We start from the raw sequence: 24918 nt of genomic DNA on the forward strand, positions 1-24918 counted from the left end.
CCTCAGCTGAGTCTGATGTCTTTTTGATTCCGTTTAGAAGCGAACTGTGGTTATAGTTCCATCTTCTTTGCCATTGTTGGTTGAAATGTTCATGTTATCATTTTCATTCCAAAATCAAGCTTTTTCAGCTTTAAAAATGAAGAAAAATCATGAATAAATACACGCGAAGAATACTGTTCGTGAAATATGTTTATACAAATGGAGGATGAAGGCACATGCAGTACAACCTTGTTGTGACGCGGAGCTGAAGCACAGCTTAACATCGTGGGGTTTTCTTCACTCTTTAATGACTGATGATCCAACACGTCAAGCGCAAGAACATCCAGACAGCACGTCATGTTTGTTGGCCTGAAGCTATCAAGCTCTGTCACGGCGCATTATATCTTCTCTGTTCGTGTCAGAGACGGCTCCTTTGTGCTCCCTCCTGCCGCGCCGTGAGTACAAATGTCTTCATGGTTTTGGATGATCCGCAGTGAAATCACAGTCCTTTCTGACAGTTTATTTCAGGACCATCTTTAAGAGAACATTGGATTCCTGTCCACCTGTTAGAAGAAGCGAAAGTCCTTCAGTTCCCTGGTATTCGACCTAGTTTGATACTTGTGTGGCTATTGCTGTACATAAAAAGCACAAAAATATGGCACAGCAGGAATTTTCCTAATGAGGCGTCGTTATTCATCTGTGGCCTGTGCTGGTTTTGATGTTCCTCTGATGAAAACGCATCTGCTGATGACTCGTCCTTCATATAGCGATGTGATGATTTCACTGTAAATATGGGTCATGAGCTCTTTCGTCCACTGATTGATGCAAAAATGTGTAAAATCCATTGATCCTTCTGCAAAACCTCTTCCTACCTGTATTCCCAGCCCATGAAGAACACCTCAACTTCTCAACACTTGCTGTTATAATGATGTACACCAATGGTTCATTATGGTTACTTGTTGAAGAACAATCTTCTCAGCTGTCTGGTTAATGGTTCCCTTTTTGTCAGTAACTAGACTCTAGAATTCAGTGGTGGAGATCTGGGTGACCTCAGACTGCAGCTCCTGCTGGACCCTCCTTGAGCGGGACCCTCGAGGGATCCGCTCCAGGCCTAGTCATACTGGCTTCTTCCCTGCGTCAGATTGAGCACAAACCGAAACCGGCTCCCGGGTGGCGTTCCTGGCCCTGGAGAGGCTGGTCTGGTCCACCTTGGTGCGGAACGGCAGGCAGAATTCCCTGAAGCACCTCTTGAAGTTCTCGTCGAGGAAGGCGTACAGGACGGGGTTGAGGCTGCTGTTGGTATAACCGAGGGCAATGCACAGGTGCCAACTGGCAATCACGAAGGGGTTCCTCTGATCGACCTCCACCAGAGTTTTGACGATGATGAAGATGTGAATGGGCGTCCAGCAGATGATGAAGGCCGCCACCACTACTAGGACCATGCGGGTGATGCGACGCATGTTCCTGTCCTTCTCCTTGGAGCCAGAGAGAAGTCGGACGCTCCGCAGGCGGAGGATCATCAGCCCGTAGCAGATGGTGATGACGAGGACCGGCACCACGAAGGCAAAGATGAACACGCAGATCTTAGTCACCGTGTCCCAGTACCAGTCAGGATCGGGAAACTTCAGAGTGCAGATGGTTTTTCCTGCAGGAAATACGACGTGATACATTTACTACGTCGGAACACACTGGGGCAGATTTACTAAGACAGGCATTAATTACCAACACTGCGCTGGTGGGGGCCGATTTAGTGGGATATTTACTAAGAACTTTTATGCAGTGAACACAGTCACGACCAACACAGTATGTTTCCAGGAAAAAAACAAGTTTTGGTAACACTTTAGGCTGGGCGTACGCTACACAGCAGAGAGCATCAGAAACCTGATTGTCGTGAGGCGCTCAGACTAGCCCACAAGGCAAAGAGAGAGAATAACACACACGTTTTCAGCTACGAATAAGAACTCAAACTCCCAGATCTCCTCAGATCACAGGATATATGTGGTGAGAAACACTGATATCACAGTGAGAGCTGGAGGGGGAGGGAGAGGCCTGGGCACATTAGTGTGCTTGGGGCTGAAATTTTGGTGCTACACCTCTGCTTATGTCACACGGTAACATATACCAGTTACCCATCGTGACATCAAACAATATGGCATTTGTCATGGCAAGTACTGGGAATGACATCATAACACTGTTATACTATTCAGTAATATGTGTCATGATAAATTATGACAGCATTTGACATCAGCCATTCTTTGTTTATGTTATGGTTATGTCAGTTATGCAGCAGAGTTTAAATAAAGTGCTGCCCCAGTTTTTATTCTTCTCTGATTATGTTTCAAACTGTGACTCATTAGGCTGACTTATTTTCTCAGGGTTGTGACTTCGCAAATCAAAATAATGGCAAAGTTAAAAATACGAGTTGTTGCTCTTTCAGAGGGTGTGTGATTATTTCGACGCTTGTGCTTTTGACAGTCCGTTTCAAAACGCAGGGTCATTTCGGGCTGGCGGGATGAGCTGAACCATGAGAAATGGTAAAATCCCTGTTTAATTTGACTGAGCGTATCCTGGCTGTTTGGAAATGTATGATTTTGAAGTCACAGCAAGTGAAGCTCTCAGCTACGTGCAGCGCATCAAAGACTGAGACCTTTCAGCTACAGAACACAGAGAAACAAGAAAAGGAGTGGCTTCAGTAAAGCAGCGATTGCACAACCTGAAAAGTGTCAATTTGTGCTTTAATCAATCATTTGGAGAAGAAAACTGTCAAATCACTATTCAGGAAAAAGCTGCTCTCAGCTCACTTTGATGAGAGTGAAATAAACTCAGTGTTTTTAGAAATCAAGTTTAAAGCACTGTTTACAAATGACTGATATCACAGAATATAAATGCATTTTAAAAACTCCTTCTGAGCAGCAAAAATAAGCTGATCTTCTCACAGGTGTTAAACTGCACAGTGAGAGTCGGTGCTTCATTATAATAATCTCCTCCTGCTCTGAGAGGGAAACTCCTACAAATGCATATCATCACTGTCATAACAAAGCCTCCAAAAATGCAACTTTACAGGAGAAGGAAAAACAGCCATAACCTTTAGTGTAAGTTAATGTACAAACATTTCGTTCTGGGCCTTTGTGGCATTGTGGCATTTCTGTTTGTCTGTTTGTGATGAAGTGTTGACACTGTAAATGGCAGCTGTTTTTTTCAAATTATATTAATGTATTTCAAAAAATCATGACAGCCATTTTTAATGCCAAAATAGATTTCACCACAGCGCCAAATAAACTTACATTTAAAGGTTTAAAAAAGCGCCTGAGCTCAGGATTCTACTGAAAAACACAAACATAAGATAATATGATACACTGAGTTCATAAACTGACATTCACCTTGATCTGTCACCTTGGTAACTGCCATGATCATTATGGGCACTCCGATGGCCGACGAGAGAATCCAGACGCACACGTTGATGATCTTGGCCTTGACGGGTGTCCGGAACTCCAGCGCCCTCACCGGGTGGCACACGGCAATGTAGCGGTCCACGCTCATCATGGTCAGGGTGAAGATGCTGGTGAACATGTTGTAGTAGTCGATGGCGATGACCAGTTTGCACAGCGGCTCGCCGAAAGGCCAGGTGTTCATCAGGTACTTGGCACTCTGGAAGGGGAGGGTGCTGGTGGCCAGTGCGTCGGCCAGGGCCAGGTTGAAAATGTAGATGTTTGTGGCGGTTTTCATCTTGGTGTACCTGCAGAGATCAAACAGACGGAGGAGTGTCTGTTAGTTTATATCTGTGGCACAAAAGAGTCTTCACTGCACAGCAACTACACTCCTAAATATTAAGGTGCCAACAAATGCGCTTTGGTTAAATGCCATAGATGAAGCTCTTTAATGGCCCTCTCTGACATTTTTCTTGTATTTTATATTTTCTCCTGAGCTCCACTTATGACATTTGTTTGGTTTTAGGTACCAAAAATATTCATAATTCATTTTCACATGATCATATGATCTTCCAGCCTCTCTCTAAACAGGCTTTTTAGTTATGGAGCCTTTAAGACTGATACATGTAAATGAGCTCTGTTCTGATTAGCTGCCCTATTCAAAAAGCAGTCAAAGCCATTGCCATGTTATCCCAGGTGGTTGCTAAGGAGTTGCTAGGTCATTACAATGCTATAATTTTTTATAAAATCCTAGATGATTGCTAAGATGTTGCAAGGCCAGTGTTATGGAATCACAAGTGGTTTCTAGTGTGTTGCTAGAGCATTACTGTGGTATCCCAGGTGGCTGCTAAGATGTTGCTAGGCTTTTGCAAATGATATCCCATGTGGTTTTTAAGATGTTTCTAGGCCATGCTATGGTGTCATAGGTGGTTGCTAACATGTTGCTAGGCCATTGTAATGGTATAATTTGTTATGAAATCCCAGGTGGTTGCTAAGATGTTGCTAGGCTTTTGCTATGGTATCCCAGGTGGTTGCTGCTGTGTTGCTAGACCATTACTGTGGTATCCCAGATGGATGCCATGGTGCTGCTAGGCCATTGCTATGGAATTGCAAGTGGTTGCTGAGGTGTTGCTGGGCCATTGCTATGATATCCCAGGTGGTTGCTAAGGTGTTGCTAGGCCATGCTATGGTGTCGTAGGTGGTTGCTAATGTGTTGCCAGGCCATTGCAATGGTGTCGTAGGTGGTTGATATGTGCATTTAGATATGGGCTCGTATGTATGTGAGTCTCTTTGTAATGTCTATGATGGGCAGGGTGAAAGATGTTCTTTGTGAAAACATTTGTAGTATTTAAATTTTAATGGTCTAAAAATTCCACCATTCATTTCCTATAAAAAAAAGGGTTTAAACAAACACTGTGCAAAAACTCAAAAGCTCAAGTGCACTATTCTCATATAGGCTCCACCCCAGTGAAAACAGTCCCCAAAAAAATAAAACAAAGAGCAGTAAGTTGTCTTTGTCAAGCCAGCCTCATTAGAACCACTGTGCTGCGCTACTGCCATGAGTGGAAATGATTAGAATGGTGCAATGCAGGTAAAATATGTGAAAGTCTTTTTATTTTTTGTCTAATAATGGATCAGTGTCAAAGCTCTTAATCCTGCATAGCAGGAGCTGCTAACATACTTGTCCTTCGATTTATTCATGTTCAGAACAGTTCACAGCCCTGTCTGTCACCGTAAGAGCTGAGAGTGGACGGTGTTCGTTAGTCACACTGCAGAAAAAAGAGCAGGGCAGCACACAGACAGTGAGATAATGGATGTGGCATCTTTTCGATGTATTATTTAGAGTAAAGTCTTTTAACGCTGGGACACCGGCAGGAAAAGGCCGTCTAATGTGGAGAGAAACTGTGTCGGGTTGTCGGGTTTTTTCAGGTTATTGAGTTTTCAGGTTATTTCTGTTATATTTGCTCTGCTGCTCAAAGTTGTGGCTCAGTGCAGACGCTTTATTCGAAACTGTAACAGGACACTGTTATATTACTGGACATAATCTGTCATGACAGTATCTGACATGTGCCATAGCATGTTCATAGCATGGTTATGTCAATGTTATGTAGCAGGGCAATGCCAGAGTGGGTAATCGGGTGAGTCGGGAGAATTTCAGGTGTAGAGTTTTGGGCTGGTTACTGAGATCTAGTGTATAAATTCACATATATAAGCACAAGAACTCTCAGATAAGCTATAAGCATTACATCAAAGTGTCTATCTGGAGTAAAATAAAGCAATAAGCCACTCAAGGCCGCGCATTACTGCGGTTTTATCATGGGGAAAGGTGTTTTTAGGCACGACGCGAAGCAGAATAAAACTCTCCTGTGATAAAATCCCTGTAAGGCCTCGAGTGGCTTATTGCTTTTATAAAATGGCAGCCAGCATAAAATATGATAAAATACACAAAATAATGTATTGTTATTAATAATCAACGTAAACAAGTATTCCACTAAGAAATGTAGTTCCTTTAGAGTATGGCACTGTTGCCAAGCAACCATGGACGGCTGAACGACAGGAATGGTCGCTCACCCATCACTGTGTACTGTGACCATTTCATGAACTTTCTAAATTTTTGTCATATAATAATGAACATCATATCACAGCACTGTTTAATGCAGAACTTTCACTTTATAAGAACGTTCTGGTCTCCAGATTACCACTATGAGTCTTATTTAGCACCAATCCAGTGGCGCCGCTCTTCTCACACTGGGGCTGAATCTCAAACAGCTCCCTGCTCCCTACATAGTGCACTACGTAGGAGTTTAAATACTGACTGCTGCAGCCCAACAGTGATTAATACAGCTAATATTTGGGATTCAGACTCATCCACACTCGATAAATGATGCACTGTTTGGCTGTAGAGGCTAGAATTTCTAAACTCTCATAGCTAGAACACTATTTAGGGAGTACAGAGCCGTTTGGGATTCAGCCTGGGTTTGACGCGACTTCTGACTGAAATACAGACATTTGAAGCTTCTAAGACATTCAGGTGACGTTCTTTAGACTTTAATTCTGCATTTCACAGTTAGTCATGCTGCAAGTGCTTTAATTCAAGCTGTGATATTAATGATGGAGTTCTTTAGCATGTCTGCTGTCTTTTAGCCTGTTAGCTAGCTGACCAGCCTGGTTCTAGAAAAAAAAAAAAGCTGTCAGCCCATCAGTTTAAACAGAACCGGGTTCTTACTTCATCAGTACACTCAGTGCTCCATGTGAGCAGCATTAGAGTCAAAGATTATTCATTAACAGCAGAAGGGTTTTCATTTGTGTTGTGTAGTAATACACAATTCAGTTGTTGTGAGTCAACTTAAGTGTTCATATATTGTGTATTTAACAATGGCTTTGAATGCAGCTCAGCCAATCAGATTTTAGGACCAGAACTATACATTCTATACTATATGTTTTTGAATTTAAAGCTGCAGTGGGTTAAAAGATGTAAGTTAAGTGGGGACGTTTGAAAGGATATCTGTCCCTGTCTGTCCCTGTCAGTACGCTTTAGCCTGTGATAATTAGGTTCAGGTTTTAAAGGTTGCTGATCTGTTTTTATTTATCTTTGTGCATCTCAAAGGTCTGAGTTATCATCTCTGTGTAGAAGTTGTGTCTGTGCTGAGCAGATGCATGAAGGTGCTGCAGTGCTCGCTGTGTTTATGTGAATCCAGCTTGCTGACTGGTTGATTGTCTTGTATCAATATAGAAGTGTTGGAATATGTAGGGTGACCACTGCACTGCCGTTAGGAATAGTCTAAAGCCTGATGTAATGATACTGATGGACATCAGCGTGTTTTGAACTTCTGTCTATAAAGTTGGTTTACCCACTTCGTGTGTGTACAGTTTAAGGTGGGCGGGTCTGCATCCTGTAACTCCCGGCAAATTCACCTTTACTCTGTCTCAGAATTGTCCTTCATGCAGCAAGACTACAATCCCTATGAAACAGCACTATGACTCAGGAGCCCATATGTAAATATTTATTATTGGTGCGCTGCTGCTGCTTGACTTGTCGGGTAAATATTAGCATGAGGGATTGATATACTGTAGCAGGGATATACTGTAGCAGGAGGGGGGGGGCTGGGCTGGGAGGTCACAGCATTGTAATTTCCCAAAGGAACAGAACACTCTTGTTGAATTTGCACATTTGGCTCCACCACATAAATTGACAGGCCAAGAGGTCACGCTGTGAGAAGGTCTCTTAATCTCAGGTGGGTGTCAATAGTTCAATGGAATTGTAACGAATTGCAGGAATAAGCAGGATACTGTAAATGTGCTGAGCAGCGTTATTAGGAGGCCATTCATCGTTATTGATGGAAGAAATGAGCAACAGTCTCAGATGTTTTGACTGTTTTGGAGCCCGTATTCAAGGCAGATGTTTCAAAACAGTGGAAACACACATTCTGCAGCATCATGTATGGATTCACTTCAGAATTAAGGCTTATTCACACCAAATATGATTTTTAACAAAAATAAAAGATGCAATTTTGTAACGCGGTGAAATCTTCACATCAAGTCCAATGAATTAAACACAGTGTTGCAGCTCGTCACTTGTGAAAGACCATAAAATATGTTCATTTTCAAAACTTCACATGCATTTTTTGCCTTTACTGTCTTCTCTGCTGCTTCTGGATTCAGTAATACTCATAATATTTGTCTTTTACTTGAGTACAACTGACACAGCACTTCTGAAAATGAGAATTTTAAGACAGAATTTTCACATACAGCATGGAAAAGCATTTGTGATAGATAGATATATAGATAAATAGATAGATAGATAGATAGATAGATAGATAGAGTTTGGGCAGAGACCACTTCGAAATTTCTTTACAGTTACTATTTGTTTGTTGAGACCAAAGAGACCAAAACTGCCCCCATCAGATAAACAGCACTTAAAGCTTTCATCTCCGAGAGAGAGATGAGCATCACTGCTCTCCCTCATAGTCACTGAAAGAGGTCAGAATACATTCAGGCAGGCACAAAAGGGAGATTCAGAACAAAAAAAACAGAACAGAGTTATCATCAGAACCAGAGGAGGAACAAAACAAGGACACAGCTCAGGACTCCACTGAGAGAACGGCAGGCAGTGATGATGTACTTAATACTGAAGGTCTGGAGCATCAAAAAACAGACACGCTGCACTTTGAAGCACTTTATCAAGGTTTGGCTAATTTTCTAAAGACACCCAAAAAAGCACCTGATCAATGATTGCTTTGGAAACTGTTGGATTCACAACAAGCCAACTCCAAGATCTGAAAGGATTTGCACTAATCCTGAGCATCTTAACTGACTGTTCATATATAAATCCCACATGTAAAGAGAGGTCAAAGACTAGGGCTAGGGTAAAGGTCAACAACGCTATGCATCTGTTTGCCAAGGAACCTAATCTCAATGCACATTTCTAGCATGCAATACAATAACAATAAGAATAATTAATGATGATGATGATGATAAGGAGGAGGAGGAGGAGGAGGATGATGATGATGATGATGAGGAGGAGGAGGATGATGAGTTTACTTTATATAGTGATATAGTTATATAGTGACCCTCACAAACCCAAAGACGCTTTACAAAGAGGAGCAAAAGCCAAACAGATCTAAGACTCTGAGGAAGAAGAGTAGTGAGCAGTAAAGAGGAAGAGTTGAACTTGAGGAAGAGAGGGTAGAGCCGTCACGCAGAGTTTGAGAGCAGTAGCACTGAAAGACCTGCCGCCCACTGTTGAGAGTCTCGTGCGTGGGACTGCAAAAAGTCCAGAGCCGGAAAATCAGAGAGTTTGAGTTTGGATGAAGGCGCTCAGTAAGGTGTCAGACCATACAGAGAAGTCTGTACTCGATACAGGAGGATACTGGTAGCCTGTGAAGCTGATGGAGGACGGGAGCAATGAGTGCAGAGCGCTGGGTAAAGGGAGGACTCTGGCTGCTGAGTTCTGATTGAACTGAAGCCAGATGAGCAGTTTTAACAGGGAGGGCATTAAAGAGGGAGCTGCAGTAATCAATGCAGGAGAGAATGAACGCGTAACCAGCATTTTGGCTTCAGCGTTGTTGCGTTGTTGAGCAGAAGACAGAGACGTGCATTACCGCACAAATGATAGGATCCAGTGTTAGTAAGTGACTTAATATGGGGCTCAGGTGTTTAATGGCTTTTACTGGTTTAGTAGGAATACCATCAACATTCACAGTGAGACTGGAGAGGTTGGAAACCTGGGGCTGGATTCACGAAAGCTTTAAGAAAAAGTTCTTAAGACAGAAGTTAATAAAAATGTTCTTAAATGCAATTCTTGAAAAAAAAAACTAAGTTCTCAAATATTCTCTTAGATAGTCTTAATTAGTTCCTTAAGGTTTTCTTAAGAAAATATTCATTGTTTTCTTATGGAGGCTCTGGTGCATTTTTCAGCTCACCATAAACACCGTGAGATACATTTTTAATTTGTTTTCACTCTTATTTTCATTATTTAATCCACAAAGAGGAACAAAATGAATCAATACATCAAGCTAAGCATTTAAAAAAAAATAGCAAATAAGATCTAGAGGTGATGGTGGAGGAAACAGCCAACAGAAAAAATAATCCTTGGAAAATTAGATAATTGTGGGGTGACAGCGGAAGCAGCAGAGGCAGCGTTCGTGTTTGATCCTGGCCTCATCAGCTCTCACAGCATGAGACAAGTGTGAGGCTGTTGTAAGGTTAAGAAGACATTTAAGAACAAAATGTTTAAGAATACTTGTTTTTAGAATTATTCTTAAGAAAATAATTAAGAAAAATAAGAGAACTCTTAATAAGTTGAAGAATAGCAATTTTTCATAACTTTTTTCTCACAGATGTAGTTAAGAAAAAAACACTGACATTTTCGTGAGTTTTTTTTAGGGACAACTAACAAGACGTCAGTTTTCTTTGTGTTTAGTTTCAAGAAATTATCCAACCAGTGTTTAAATCTGTAATGCATGAGCCTAGTGACTGGGCTGATACACCCAATCGACACGGTCACATTACTGATTATCTTTCATGAAAGAAACATGTTTTCAAACAACTGAAAGCAACGGAGGACAAATCCCAGAGGATGTGGTTGATTAACAGCTGCTGCTTGTCTTGTGTGTGTTGAGTTATGAACCTTTTTCCAGTAGAATTTAAAGAAAACCTTCAGTGTCTCAGTCCTGCTGTTTGTCATGTTTTGCCATGACAAACAGCAGGACTTCACCTCGTGGTATTTTTATTGAGTCCAGAACTAGCTACAGTTGGGTGTTATGAGTGGGCGGAGCTTAGGATGATAACAGCCAATATGCAAAATGGACTCTTCCACGTTCGGTCTCATCTGTAACAGGTACAGACTTTATTTTATCCTAATTGGCTTACAGTCTAATGAAGATGAAAGTCTTCAGGGCAGACGCTGTGGCCTTTGTTTTACCCCTGAGTAAACGGCAGTTATGCAAATCTTCCTGAAGCATTTTCAACCCAAGGAGAGCCCAGCTGTCCTCTTTAGATCTTCTGAAAGCAGCTGTATGGAAGATCGTTACTATGGAATTACTAGTGATGAAGCTTGGCTATGTTCAGTCTGCCAGCCCAAATCTGATTTTTGTCATATCCAGATTGTGTCCAGTTTGATTTTTGAGGTGGTTTGAATGCAATTCCAATCCGATTTTTACAGATGTATCTCAGTCTGGATGCTCTGGACACGCAAATTTGATTTGAAAGTGTCTTTTGCGTCTCTTGCAACACGAAAGCGATAACGATATTACATCCAGAATGCCAGAAGTGATTGTTTGGACAGTGGAATGATGCACCTCCAAACTTCCTGCATCCAGATCTGCATCACCAGCGTAGCTACGTACTTACTGATGCCTACATTGTTACCACGGCAACCCATGCATATAGACTGGTGATGTCTGGACACACTAAATCTGATCTGATCACTTGCAAATAACAGAGTGGACAGTCAAGAATTTGATTTGTCTGCAGTCTGAACACAGTCCATGAAGTACTGAAGCTAGACTAGAGACCCCTAGTGGTCAAAAGAATAGAGGCCTGTGTAGCATGTAGCCTGTTTTAGATGACAGAGCTGTGCATGTAAACTCTGTTCTAGTAAAAGTCAGTAATAAGTAGCCGATGTAAGCAATGTCAACTAAAGGGATTCTTGAAAGTGTATTACGTTTGTAATGTACAATAAACAGGTTTGATGCAGTTGTCTGTTTTTCCTTTTGTTTGTTGATGGATCTAATAAAGCTACTAGTTGCACAATAGTTCTATTACTCTTAATTCACTGATATAATGATGTCTGAAAGATTTAAACATAGGGAAGCATAACGAGCTTCACCTGGACAGTGCAGTGTCCTTCAAATGGGCTGTAACCGTGAGTATAAACATCTACAACACTCGCTTCTGTCCTGATAAAGGATCATTTGATCAGATTTAAAATGAAGATACTGGAACACAAATTCATTTCTAAAGGTATCAGACAGTGAAGAACATCAGACAGGATTCTGGATATTTTCATACATTTTCAGATGGATTTGATAAAAACATTTACACACAGTTATTTTTTTAATGGTACATTTGTATGTGTAATATTTCCCCATACATTTTTAAATAAATATATATTGCCATATTAACCAATATATATTTGGTTAATATGCAATGTCCATATATTTTTGCCCATTTGGGATCATCATTGGCAACAGTTCATTTTGTGAATTTAAAGGCTTTTATCTTTGTCAGAAAACAATTAGATCACATTCTGATAATATATGCAGTATTGATGCCAGAACTGGCAAACGGGGGCTACTAAAAAGTCCAGTAGATTAATTGTCATAATTAAGCCATTAAGACCAAAACTGAAACGTTATTACTTTTAATCACTTTAATCAATCTTTTATGATATCAGAGCTGAGAGCTCTGCATAATTACTCTCACATTGGAGACGGACGTGGATAAAATAGGACTTCCCACATCCTAAATCCCAGTTTAAGCCCTGGATACAGTATTACAACTACAGTAAATTAATATTTTTATTCAAATAACAAATCAAACATAAAATTTCAAATTGCTCATATTTATTAACGACTCTACAAACTCATTATGTAGTTTTAGATATCAGTCTGATTCTGAGATGTGTGCTTTTGATTGAATGTAGTTTCGGCATATCAACTGTTCAAAAGTTGAATTTTTTCCATAGGACTGAATGAAGGGATGTTCTGAATGGAGCTGGGCAATATGACAATATTCATCATTATCGTGATAAATCACATCACAGTGTGTAACAATATGCTTTTCTCAGCACATCGTGAACACGGTCAGTACTTAAACACTCTCCAGCTGCTCGACTGATGAGGAGCTATTGTGCTGTCGAGCTTGTATGAATAGAAGAACCGTTTTTGGTGCCATACAGAAGTCTTTTCAAAGAGGTTCTATATAGAACCATCTACAGCACATTCTCCATCAATCTGAAGAACCTTTTCATGATGCAAAGAACCCTTTAATCATGCAAAGCGTTCTTTGAGTGTTTATGGTTTATATATTTTCCTTACTAAAGAAATATCTTTAAGAGTGTAGCGGCGCTGATTCTTCAGTGTCAGTAAATGTCTGTTTAATCAGCTGTTCTTCTGTAGAGTCTCTGTTCTAGTGCGGTTCTGCGCTCTTCCTCACATTAACTGAGATCTTCCTCGTCTCCTCTTCTGTAGAGTCTCTGTTCTAGTGCGGTTCTGCGCTCTTCCTCACATTAACTGAGATCTTCCTCGTCTCCTCTTCTGTAGAGTCTCTGTTCTAGTGCGGTTCTGCGCTCTTCCTCACAGTCACTGAGATCTTCCTCGTCTCCTCTTCTGTCTTCAGTGTGAGAAATGAGGAACAGTCACTCTTCACTCCAAACTCTTGGGAAACTGGGCGAGTTTTCAGATTTACAGATCTGCTGCAGCTCATTGTAAAGTTTTTCAGAGGAATCTGGGCAGAGTTACAGTTTCTAGGCTATGAAGGACCAACTGGGTGAACCAGCCTGCTACAGCGCCACCATGAGGCAGAGCAGTGCTGCAGCTCTAGTTAGTTAAGAGAAAGACAGAAGCTGACTGTGGGGGAAGCAGATGAACAGTCAGCTTCACTGAATCTGGATTTGAGCGTCTGCTTCATTGACAGACAGCATCAAACATTTTCAGGGACCCCCAGAATATCAATTTTGAGACATTGAGGGGGTTCAAGAGGTTAATTAAGGGGTCCCAGACCCCCCAGAACGCACTGACTTTTGCACCTTGTATAGAGCTAAAGTTTTTCCAGAACCGTACGCCCAAGCCAAGAACCCTCTAAGAACCCTTCTTTGTGAGAGTGTAGAGGCCACACAGCTGTGATCATTGATCGGTAATGTCTGCCTGGCTGACTCACAGGGAGATCGCCGGTGCGGAGGCGAGAGCGTCTGGTCGATAAGACTCCACACAGAGGAGTGAGGAATGAACACGGCCAGTTTAACAGGCATGCTGAGCTTCCTGCAGCGCAGTCAAATCAGACGTAATGAGGGAGAGCACTGGATTAAAGTGTGCAGCGGCTCTGATTGGGAAACAAATCCTAATTAGGCCGGAGCGCGTCGGGCGGTTTGAGCTGCTATTTACAAACCGCTTTGTTCTCACAAGCGAGAGTTTATTGACAAAAATGTTCATGATTTGGTGCTTTGTGCAGAAATAATAATTAATCTCCGTAGAGAGAATCACAGACGGATCTGAGAGGATGGATGAGAGCTTTGATCAGGACAGCGTGAGTTCGTGGTGAAGCTCTCACAGCGCAGTGATGGGTTAAAATGGAGTTTCTGTGATGATGTATTACTTTTACTCCAGCTCGTGCTGACGGAACACTGACATTCTTAAAAATAGAGGTGCTAAAAGGGTTCTTTCAGTGGAGCACTTCTGGTTCCCTGGGGAACATTTCAGTGTATGGATCTTTTTTTTTGTGAATGAAATGTGTTAAAGTTTTAAAAGCTGCTAATGATGTAGATTTTGATCCCTTAAATTTACATAATGTCAAAAGTTCTTCACTCATTTTAAAGGTTCTTTACACCCACAAGTCCTTCAAACATGGTTCTTCAGGAAACATATTAAAGATCTACTCAGCTGAGGAGGCTGGAACAAGAGTAGTCACATATTTATAAATATCATTATTATTTGTAATGATTATATGTTTATATATTCACATCCTCTACAGAGAACACATTTCTGCACATTCAAATACGTAAATAATTATCCACTAAAATTACATTAACAAATAAAATAACTCTCTGTAAAGGACACATTAACCCTTTCACTTTGTTAACCAACAAAATGTGTGAATTGATGGGAGTGTTCAAACTTTTGCAACTGTATATCTATAAACTAAATCTTGTATTTCTACTTTTGGCATTCTTTACATAATTTGAAAACTCTAGATAATCTAGTTACATGCAAAGGGTAACTAGAGTTTCCAATTTATGTAAAAAAAATAATAAATATATATATATATATATATGTTATATATATATGTATATATATATATTATATATATTATACTTTATACATAACACCATATAAACGCCCCAAAAATTCTTGAATGTTACTTGAATTTCTTGTATTATGTTTTCCTGCCCAGATAAACGGCTATTAAACAGAATTTTCTCAGGTGCCTAAAACTTCAGAAATCACTAACTTTAGAATAAATACCAATAAACAAATAAACAATCCATTGTGATTGCTCTGTGCATGAGTTTGTTTCCAAATGTCTCCTGGAGGATCATCCAATACCTGCTTCATCTAATCAATACTTCATTAAATTAAATCAGCTGATGGGACTGAAGAGATGGAACCATGCGATGGCTGGAGAGCAGAGAGAACTTAGGAACCAAACCAAACCTGGGTTCTTCTGACTGTGTTCTTCATAATTTTACTGCCCACAACACAATTTTGACTACTGATTCCTGTATTTGTTTATTCTAATGTTATTAGCAAAGATATGGACACTGTAGACCACATTAAATAAGTTTTTACTGAAGCAACTCGGCAGTCAAATCAATCAGTGTCGAGTCTTTGAGCTTGTTTCTAATCTACGTCTAATCTCCCTTTGTATCTCCACACAGAGTGAATCAGGGCTTGAAGCTCTGCCGAAGCTCCAGCAGCACCAGCGCCAACAAACACACCAGCATTTCAGCTAAAGAGCCGAAGGCTTTGAGTTTTTTGTTTTGTCTTTTTTCCATTTTCATTTCTGTTGTTTTATGTAACAAAAACATTTCTACATGATCATTTTCAGCCTCTCTGTTTCTGTCACTGCACCCTTAAGACTGATATGTAAATGACCACAGGTCTGATTGGCTCTCGTTGATCTCGTTCAAACAGCACTCCTGGTTGCAACACTCCTTACAACTTCAGTGTGAGTGGGCGGAGCTAAACTGCTCTACACACTTAAAAACACGGTTCTTCCAGTGTGTGGTTCTTTTTTGAACCATGACTTCTATATAGAACCATTTCATGCTTAATTGGTTCTTTGCATGGTGAAATGGTTCTTCAGATTAATGGAGAATGTGCTGTATATGGTTCTATACAGCACCAAAAAGGCTTCTTCTGTTGTTACAAGCTTGACATCATAACAATAGCGGAACCCTTCTAGATGCAACACAGAACCCTTTTCAAAAAGCATAACATGATCCTCATGTGTTTCATATCTAAATGCTCCGTTATCTTCATCACTACTTTCCAAAACCGCTGCAGCAGCTTCAGCAGCTGTAAACTCTCTGCACGCCGTTTCACATGAGTCTCCGATGTGGACTGAATGAAGAATGAAGGGTTTCTGGCGTGATGGTCAGTGCTTAGTGATTTCCTGAGTGTCCATTGGTCAGTTTCACACAGAATGTAGACGGACACACCGATCCACCAGCTCCACACGGTGAGAGGCAGATGACGTGTATCTCAGCCCCTCTTCATAGGCTCATAACTCCGGATGTGAGTGTCGTATGATCTCGTGATAAGATGGAATGGAAAGGGCGACTCTACAGATTCAGGAAGTGTCTGAACTGGATTTCTGAGCTGGATCATCACAAAGATACAGACACAGATAGAGAAACAGAGAATTTGATGTGAGTTTGTGGACTCCAGAGGGTTAGTTTCCATGTATGGACTGTCAAACAAGCAAGGAAAATTCAGTTTTCCATGATACGGCCCTTTAAAATCGGGCAGCACTCTGAGCATGAGCATGAAGCGCAGATTGGTGGTTTGAAGTGCTGCTCACTGTGCTCTGCCAGTTATACAGCTTGTGCCAGTTCTGTCCTCTCCCATCTCACTCAGCTCGGTTCTAGACAAACGTTCAACTGCGCAGTTCGGTCTGCTTAGTAAAACTGTGACTGAACTCTGAGGCACAATCGGCCCTCGACGCATGATTCAGCCTCTGTTTAACAGAACTGCAGGACGGAACCGGACAAATACCCTCCTCCTTTCCCGCTGATTCATGCTGAGTGCATGACAGAACATTAATGATGTTCCATTTTCATGGACTGTTCCGTACAGGCCCACAGAGCGAGAGGCGCTGTAATTCAGCAGTAAAATGGAAACCGACCGACCTGCTGCGTTCAATTATCTTCCCAACATTGGTTCCACTCTCACCATCAGCTGGAGGAGGAGAACCGTGAGGGAGCATGTGGAGAAGAGCCTGCAGGCTAGACTACTGTTTACACAGCTGGACAAATCGGATTTGCTTTTTAAATCAAATTTATAGAGTCATACTTTAAAAAGCTCATATCCTGCATTATTTCTGTTTTTCCCTGTGAGGTTCATTCAGGACATCTGTGTGCTTTTAAAAGTCATAGTTCATCTCTGAATAACCATTTTCAGTTTTCTCTATATTTCATTTTAACAGGCTGTTTTTGTTACTGTGCCTTTAAGACTGACACATGTAAATGAGCTCTGTTCTGACTGGCTGTGCCTCTTTCAAAAAGCAGTCTAGGCTAAAAACCCTCCTTAGAATTTCAGTGTGAATGGGTGGAGCTAAACTGCTGTAGACTGGATGGTGGAGCTAAACTGCTGTAGCTGAATGGGTGGAGCTAAACTGCTGTAGCTGAATGGTGGAGCTAAACTGCTGTAGCTGAATGGTGGAGCTAAACTGCTGTAGACTGAATGGTGGAGCTAAACTGCTGTAGCTGAATGGTGGAGCTAAACTGCTGTAGCTGAATGGTGGAGCTAAACTGCTGTAGCTGAATGGGTGGAGCTAAACTGCTGTAGCTGAATGGTGGAGCTAAACTGCTGTAGCTGAATGGTGGAGCTAAACTGCTGTAGACTGAATGGTGGAGCTAAACTGCTGTAGCTGAATGGTGGAGCTAAACTGCTGTAGCTGAATGGTGGAGCTAAACTGCTGTAGCTGAATGGTGGAGCTAAACTGCTGTAGCTGAATGGTGGAGCTAAACTGCTGTAGACTGAATGGTGGGGCTAAACTGCTGTAGCTGAATGGTGGAGCTAAACTGCTGTAGCTGAATGATGGAGCTAAACTGCTGTAGCTGAATGATGGAGCTAAACTGCTGTAGCTGAATGGTGGAGCTAAACTGCTGTAGCTGAATGATGGAGCTAAACTGCTGTAGCTGAATGGTGGAGCTAAACTGCTGTAGCTGAATGATGGAGCTAAACTGCTGTAGACTGGATGGTGGAGTTAAACTGCTGTAGCTGAATGATGGAGCTAAACTGCTTAATAATTTGATTAAGTAATTGAATGCGATTGTGTAACTAACCTTAAACCTGCATGTTCAACAAACGCCTGACTTTTGATTTGAAGAACTTCAAATTCAGGTTCACAGTGCAATAATGATGTTCCACATCTATGACAAGAGGACTTAGTTTAATATTATATCTCAATCCTAACATATTGCCAATTGTCATATTTCACATATCACAGTCTTTGTTCTTTGATCTTCAGCAGTTTATGAGTCCTGCAGTGATAAATGTGCTTGTGCTAAGCTGAAATATGTGCAGTACCAGTCTGACTGGATTAAATCAGATTTTATTATCATATCCTAACGGACACGATGTCAGATTTCATTTTCTGAGAATCCTATTAGATGTCATATTCTATCCCTCATCATCTCGCCATGAGATACGGCGGCAGCAGAGTCGTCTGAGGCAAATGGGCAAAACACACATCTTAGTAAACACTCAGTTCAGTGTTTATTAGGCAGTCACTTTAACACACATTCAAAATATAGATTTTTAAAAAATATAAGTTCTTTTCTTTGAGCCGCTACCCATGAAATGTGCTCCATAAAAAGTCTTTTATTGTTGTTTATGATTGTTGTAATTATTGTTTGATAAGAGGTTCAGAAACGAGCTTTCTGAAGGATTCTGTTTATTATAATGATAGATAAAATGCTTTCACTCTTTTAGTAACACCCATTCAGCCTTCAGCAGTCTAGCCCCGCCCATTCAGTATAGCCCCGCCCATTCAGTCTAGCCCCGCCCATTCAGCATACAGCAGCCTGGCCCCGCCCATTCAGCATAGCCCCGCCCATTCAGCCTACAGCAGTCTAGCCCTGCCCATTCACTCTGATGTTAAATGGAGTGTTTCAGCTTGAACTGCTTTTAGAACGTGTCACGCATCCCTCCGGCTCCAACACATACAAGAATTCCATTTCCCAGAATCCACCAATCACTGTTCACAATCACCTGAATACTGATCTACTGCGCCTGCTCTGTTTGTCATGTGACCAGTCTTGGTTTAGTTTACGAGCCCAGGCTTTAGGGTAGTTACTTTGCGAGGTATTGCTTCTATTTGACGTTGTTTTTGGATTTTCTGACTTTGCCTTTTTGGATCTGGTTGCCTTTGTTATGTTTGTCCTTCTGTCTTTTGTCTTTTTTGGATTTGACCTGTTCACTGACTACGATTCTTGTCAAACCATTTACAAGTGAAGCCTCAGTTCTTGTTTTTAACCGTGGGTGTCTGGCTGGTTCTGTCACGTTACACAATGAGACACAATACAGGACAGCCAATCAGAACAGAGCTCATTTACATATTTCATTCTTAAAGATACAATAACAAAAACAGCCTGTTTAACACTAAGAGCTAAAGGGAGGTTGGAAACTGATCATGTAAAAATAAATTATTCTTTTTATTATTCTTTGCATTCAAATCTTCAGCATCTCCATCACCGCTTTCAAATCATTCCCTATTATTTCTGACAAAATCAAAACCTTGAGAGTTAAACATTCTCTATAAAAACCCATTTGAGCCTGTCGGTGAAGCGTTATTCAGTGGAAACGAATCATATAGTTTTTCTTTTCTTCACACAGTGATTTATTTTCTCTCTGAATGAATAATTTAATAAATGGGTAGAAAATTGCAGCAACAAATCAAGCTCCTGTAATAGTCTCCACACTAGAGCTGTCATTCTATTTCCTCAGGAACCATTAAAAGAACACACAGCTTTTCTTGCAGATGAGAAAACGTGGAACCTGCTCTCTAAAAAAATAGAGGTGCCACAAAGAAGTATCTGGTTTCTGGTTCCCTAAAGCAGTGGTTCTCAGACTGCACCGCTGCTCTCAGGAACCTTTCAGTGCACGTTTCTTTACTTAGAAGATAAAAACACTTAAACATGCTTCGGTTTGGAGTCTGTTAGAGGAGAACGGGGGAAAACACCCCCGTAAGAACATTTAAGATGTTAAAGGGGGGGCGATCTGTCATTAGTGGGGCTACTAGGCTTAATAACCTTGGAGGTTTACGGAACGTAAAAGACGAATGACAGTGAAATAGAAACACTTAATGCTAATTTTGTTTATTAATTAAGTAGTTTCATATTTCATAGTACTGTATTGCCTCATTAAGAAGCCCCGTCTCCATGTTGGTGGGTGAGCTGTGACTCTGTGCTCTGATGGAGCTCGTCTCATCACCGTTACTGCAGATACAGCCCTGCAGGAGGATAAACACCAACAACACAGACCAGAATGACCACAAACACATGGACAGATATGTGGACACTTTAGATGAGTCTCCAGAAACACTACGAGGAGAAGATCAGCTGATTGGTGGATCAGTATGACCTGCACATCTCCAGAGTTCAGAACATTCCAGTTACGGGACGGCAGGGAGGCGGGAGAGACCCGTGAGAAAAGGTCTTAAATGAATTTACTGAGATGATGGAGTGTGTATTTGGTGATTGTGCACGTTGGAGTTGAGGTGGCTCAGAGCCAGACTCGAACTGCCGATGTACTGATTGGGGGCGCTGAGAGCAGCGTGTTCAAAGGCTGAACTAGAAAAGTGAAATAAAAGATAATCAGAAAACAAAAACCACTTCCTCTGTGATTCTGAGAGGAAGATCAGCTTTATGTTTCACCTGTTTGCTTTTTGAGGAACAAACACCTTTAGTATGGCTTGGAGCCGTTTGTAGTTCAAGCCTTCTTTTGGTTTTTAAGTAGTTTTGGGGCAATTTCTCTCTTCTCCTTTTCCAGCCCTCTTTTCTTTTCTTTTTCCTTTCCTTTTTGTTTAAATACCCACCTGGGCTAAGTACCGTACCGGTCACCCCTCTACAAAGGTGTGACAAAGGGCTGCTGTTTGCCACAGCCTTAAGTAGAGGAGTCCATAGGTGTGCCAGGTTGGGCCTAATCAGCCCGAGGGCTTCTATGAATTGGAGCTCCCTTAACTTAGGGCCCCTCATCGCCGTCGCCCTCTGCTGGCGGCCAGGCCCTTACAATTCCAGTGTGTGAAATATTTTATAAAAACTAATAAAAGTGGCACCAAAACTGCCAAAGCGCTTAAATAATAAACTCATACACAGATATAAAGATGAATCTTCTTATTCACCAGAATCTCATCTGAATTTTCTGTTCCACCTTAAATGGAGCTGCAGTTATACTGAGGCGCCTTAAATGGAGAATGAATTATGGAAGCTGGTGAAAATGAAGTCAACATCAGCTCAATAAATGTGTTAATTTACCTCAATAAATGCATTAAATAAATGAAAAATATGCTGTAAAAAAGATTCACTGTTTCAATTTAAAAATCTGAGCTCACTAAACTTCAAATAATTAGTTAACAGAACGTAAAACACAGATTACTGTTCTGTTAACGTACTGTAGAAGTGCAACAAACTCAAAGTTCTAAGTTTAGACTATTAGTTTTGGCTGATGAACAGGTTGATTGACAGCTCTATGCCCAACACTCCTAGCCTGCTCTGCCCTCATACAGAACTAACATCATTATCCACCTTTATGTGACGCTAACTGGACGAACAAAGTCACGAACAAACAGACGGACGACTGAACAACGCTGGTGTTGATAAACGAGTGAACAGGCAGCTACAGTCAGCTGGTTTAGCTCGCTAGCTTTTGGTTGTGCTGGGTTAGCTTTAGCTCGCTAAGCTTCTCTGACTATGAAGCTGTTCTGTGTGGGTGGGGCAAGAGGTGCAGCCCTGTGATTGGTCAGGGGAATGCTTACTGAAGCGTCACCCAAGATTAGCACTGTCCCAGTTTACATCGAGAGGAGAGAAATATGGTGAAATATATCGGCCATTTATTGGTCAGTGGAACGTTATTCAGAGGGTGGACTCATCTTGCATGTTTACTGCAAGATTAACTTAATTAGACAGTAAACACAGATTTAGCTGCCCTGTATCTTTAAGTCATTTTATCTATAGTTAATAAAGTGTCACTGTAACTGTGTTCCACCCTCACGATTACCCCGCGCTCCCCTCACTCACCTCCTTGTTTTACACATAATTTCATGAAAAGAGAGATTCTACTAGCCAAGAGACCATTTTTGCAGTGCAGTGTTGCTCCTAGGCAACAAACACATTTAAACAATTTGTCCTATGATCATTTATTCAATACTGAATTATAATGACACTCCAACAGATGTGAATTATACTTTTGGATGGATGCAAAACGTCTTTTCTTCATTCAGAAACACACAGAAACGGGTGTCACTGTTAAAAATGCCCTCTAAGATATGGTGAATGATTACATACCTTTTATTGGTTTATTAAAATTCATGATTAACCCTTTCCCTGTAATTACTTTTGTGTCATTGTCATGAAAATGGATTTGTTAACCTGAGGCAACACCGTGCACTCTAGGGTTACAGAACCATCCATTAAAAGGTCCTTTAGGGAGCCAAGAGCGGTTCTTCAGTGTCACAGCTGTAAAGAACCGTTCAGTCAGCTTTATTTTAACTGAAACCCTCATTACTGTTTCTTTTGAGCAACACGCTTAACAATCCACCCTAACTGTGTTCCACCCACGCTCACAATTACCCCACGCTCCCCTCACTCACTTCCTTTTGATCCCTTTCAGAACTTCAGTAGAAACCTTCTTACAGCAGCTCAGTGACGCCACATTCACGCACTGGAATGCGCTTCAATTATCTTCCCATCCATTTCTGCACCACAATCATCCTCTGCGGAGGAAGCTGCTCCTCATTCCGGAGCGTCTAATTTTCTGGATGGTGAGAGCTGTTGATCAGGGCTCTCTGTAGAGGCTTTAAAGTGGCGAGGGACAGGCTCAGCCTAAGCTCCCTCATCAGCCTGAGGACTCTTCATTTACACAGACGGAGGGATGATAAAGAAGAGCCCCCCTCAGTGAAGACCCCTGTCTAATTTGCAGTGAGCCTGCAGTGGAGGAGATCATACTCTAAGATCAGCCTGAATACAGAGCTCTGTGGAAGATAAATAAAGCAACAAATAAATAAATGTCCATTTGTGGGCCAGATGGAAGCCCCTTTTTGGTCCACACTGAGTAAAAAGAGCAGTGTGGGACCCTCAGGGCCGTCTGGACCTTCAGAGAACTTCTGTGAAATAAAAGTCCTTTTTTATTAAATAGCATCATCATGCATGTTGCATTTAAACACTGTAAGTATTGAGCACTGCAACAAATGGGATCTTAGCAAGTCGACACATCTGAAATCTTGTCAGCATAATAATATTTCTTGTTATGTAATTGTAAAAATATTATGATTATTTAACTTATTTTAAGACTTTTTTACTTGTTTTCAGTACTTTTGTCTAGTGAAAGTGTGTAATTACACTGACAGATCATTTTACTCATTTTAAGCATTATTTTTGAACTAAAGGTGAAATGGTTCAGATGTCTTTACAGTGGTGGTGATGGGAACCAGGGGTCGCCATGACTACAACACAAACATAGACATTTTATTTACTATCCAGAACCACCAGTGAACCTACACGAGTCTTCTGAGTTTATATGGAATGTTGATGATGGAAAATAGTGGAAAATCTGAAATAATCAGTTTTCTTCGGGGACTATTTTGCCTCACAGCGCCCTGCATGTATCCCTCCACCATGAATGGAGTTTAAGTTCTCTAAACTATCATAAAACAGTGTCTCAGTCATCAGGCAGTGAATTCATAACCATTTCATGTAGGAACTTTCTGTGAGGGAGCTTTTAGAGGTGGACGTCTGGTTCCTATCACCACCACTGTGAACAGTTCTGACTCCAGAATTTCACACCAAACCACTCAGAATGACCTTTTAACCAGCAGTAATAATAGAAATGTGTGGAATTCCCCTTTAAGTCAGCAGGATGTGTGGATCCTCAACACAAGATATTCCATAAATAAAAGGAGCCAGCGTAGTTGTCATGACGATAGTAATTGTTCTACCCCTCCGGCGGCGAGGCGCTCTCGCACGGACTCATTTCAGCTTTAATGAACATGCTAATTGAGCGCTAATTTCTTACACTATGTGTTTTAGCCTAAGCAGTGCTTCTGTTTTTAAGCTAATGGATACACTGTCAGACAGAACTTACACCCACTTTAACACCACGCGATTCAGCCGTTACACAGTTATGGGGGTGTTTCAGACTGAAACAAGCTTTAAATATTAATGAATAAACACTCAATTAGAGGAGCTTCATAATAATTCACTAAAATAACTAACGTGGGGGCTTCACAGGAGCTTCAACCGTATACTGTACAGCAAATTACAATTCAATTCCAGTTAATTAACACATACTAATCTAAAACTAAAGCTGTTCCAAACATGATCGCCCAGGGGTTTCTTCTGCTGTAACCACGCGGAAATAATTCTTGGGATTTTTTTTGGAATATCTTGGGAATTCTGTTTGGAATATCGCTGAATATCTTTGAATGTAAACTTGCCCTTGTTTAACACATACGTTCATGACGTCTGCTCGCCAACCAATCAGCACTCAGCAGCAGTAATGCTAATCAATCAGCGCTCAGTAGCAGTAATGCTAATCAATCAGCCCTCAGTAGCAGTAATGCTAATCAATCAGCGCTCAGTAGCAGTAATGCTAACCAATCAGCTCTTTGTAGCAGTAATGCTAATCAATGAGCGCTCAGTAGCAGTAATGCTAACCAATCAGCTCTTAGTAGCAGTAATGTTAACCAATCAGCTCTCAGTATCAGTAATGCTAACCAATCAGCTCTCAGTATCAGTAATGCTAACCAATCAGCGCTCAGTATCAGTAATGTTAACCAATCAGCTCTCAGTATCAGTAATGCTAACCTATTAGCTCTCAGTATCAGTAATGCTAACCAATCAGCACTCAGTATC

At 41.1% G+C, this 24918-nt stretch overlaps 1 protein-coding gene across 2 annotated transcripts in view; it reads right to left on the bottom strand.

The window, feature by feature from the left end:
• Positions 1-984: 984 nt before the first annotated feature.
• oprd1a (opioid receptor, delta 1a) overlaps positions 985-24918 on the bottom strand; it is a 33264-nt gene continuing 9330 nt past the window's right edge. Inside the window, exons 2-4 of one of the 2 annotated variants that reach the window (XM_036562615.1) lie at positions 19847-19849; positions 3360-3715; positions 985-1624 (exon numbers count right to left, since the gene is read on the bottom strand). In XM_036562615.1, coding sequence (XP_036418508.1) covers positions 1095-1624; positions 3360-3715; positions 19847-19849 — 889 coding nt within the window. In that variant the 3' untranslated portion in view covers positions 985-1094. The remainder of the gene's footprint in view (positions 1625-3359; positions 3716-19846; positions 19850-24918) is intronic. The other variant, XM_036562614.1, reaches the window with a different exon arrangement.

Source organism: Colossoma macropomum, unplaced genomic scaffold, assembly GCF_904425465.1.
Source record: "Colossoma macropomum unplaced genomic scaffold, Colossoma_macropomum, whole genome shotgun sequence".
NCBI classification, from domain to species: Eukaryota; Metazoa; Chordata; class Actinopteri; order Characiformes; family Serrasalmidae; genus Colossoma; species Colossoma macropomum.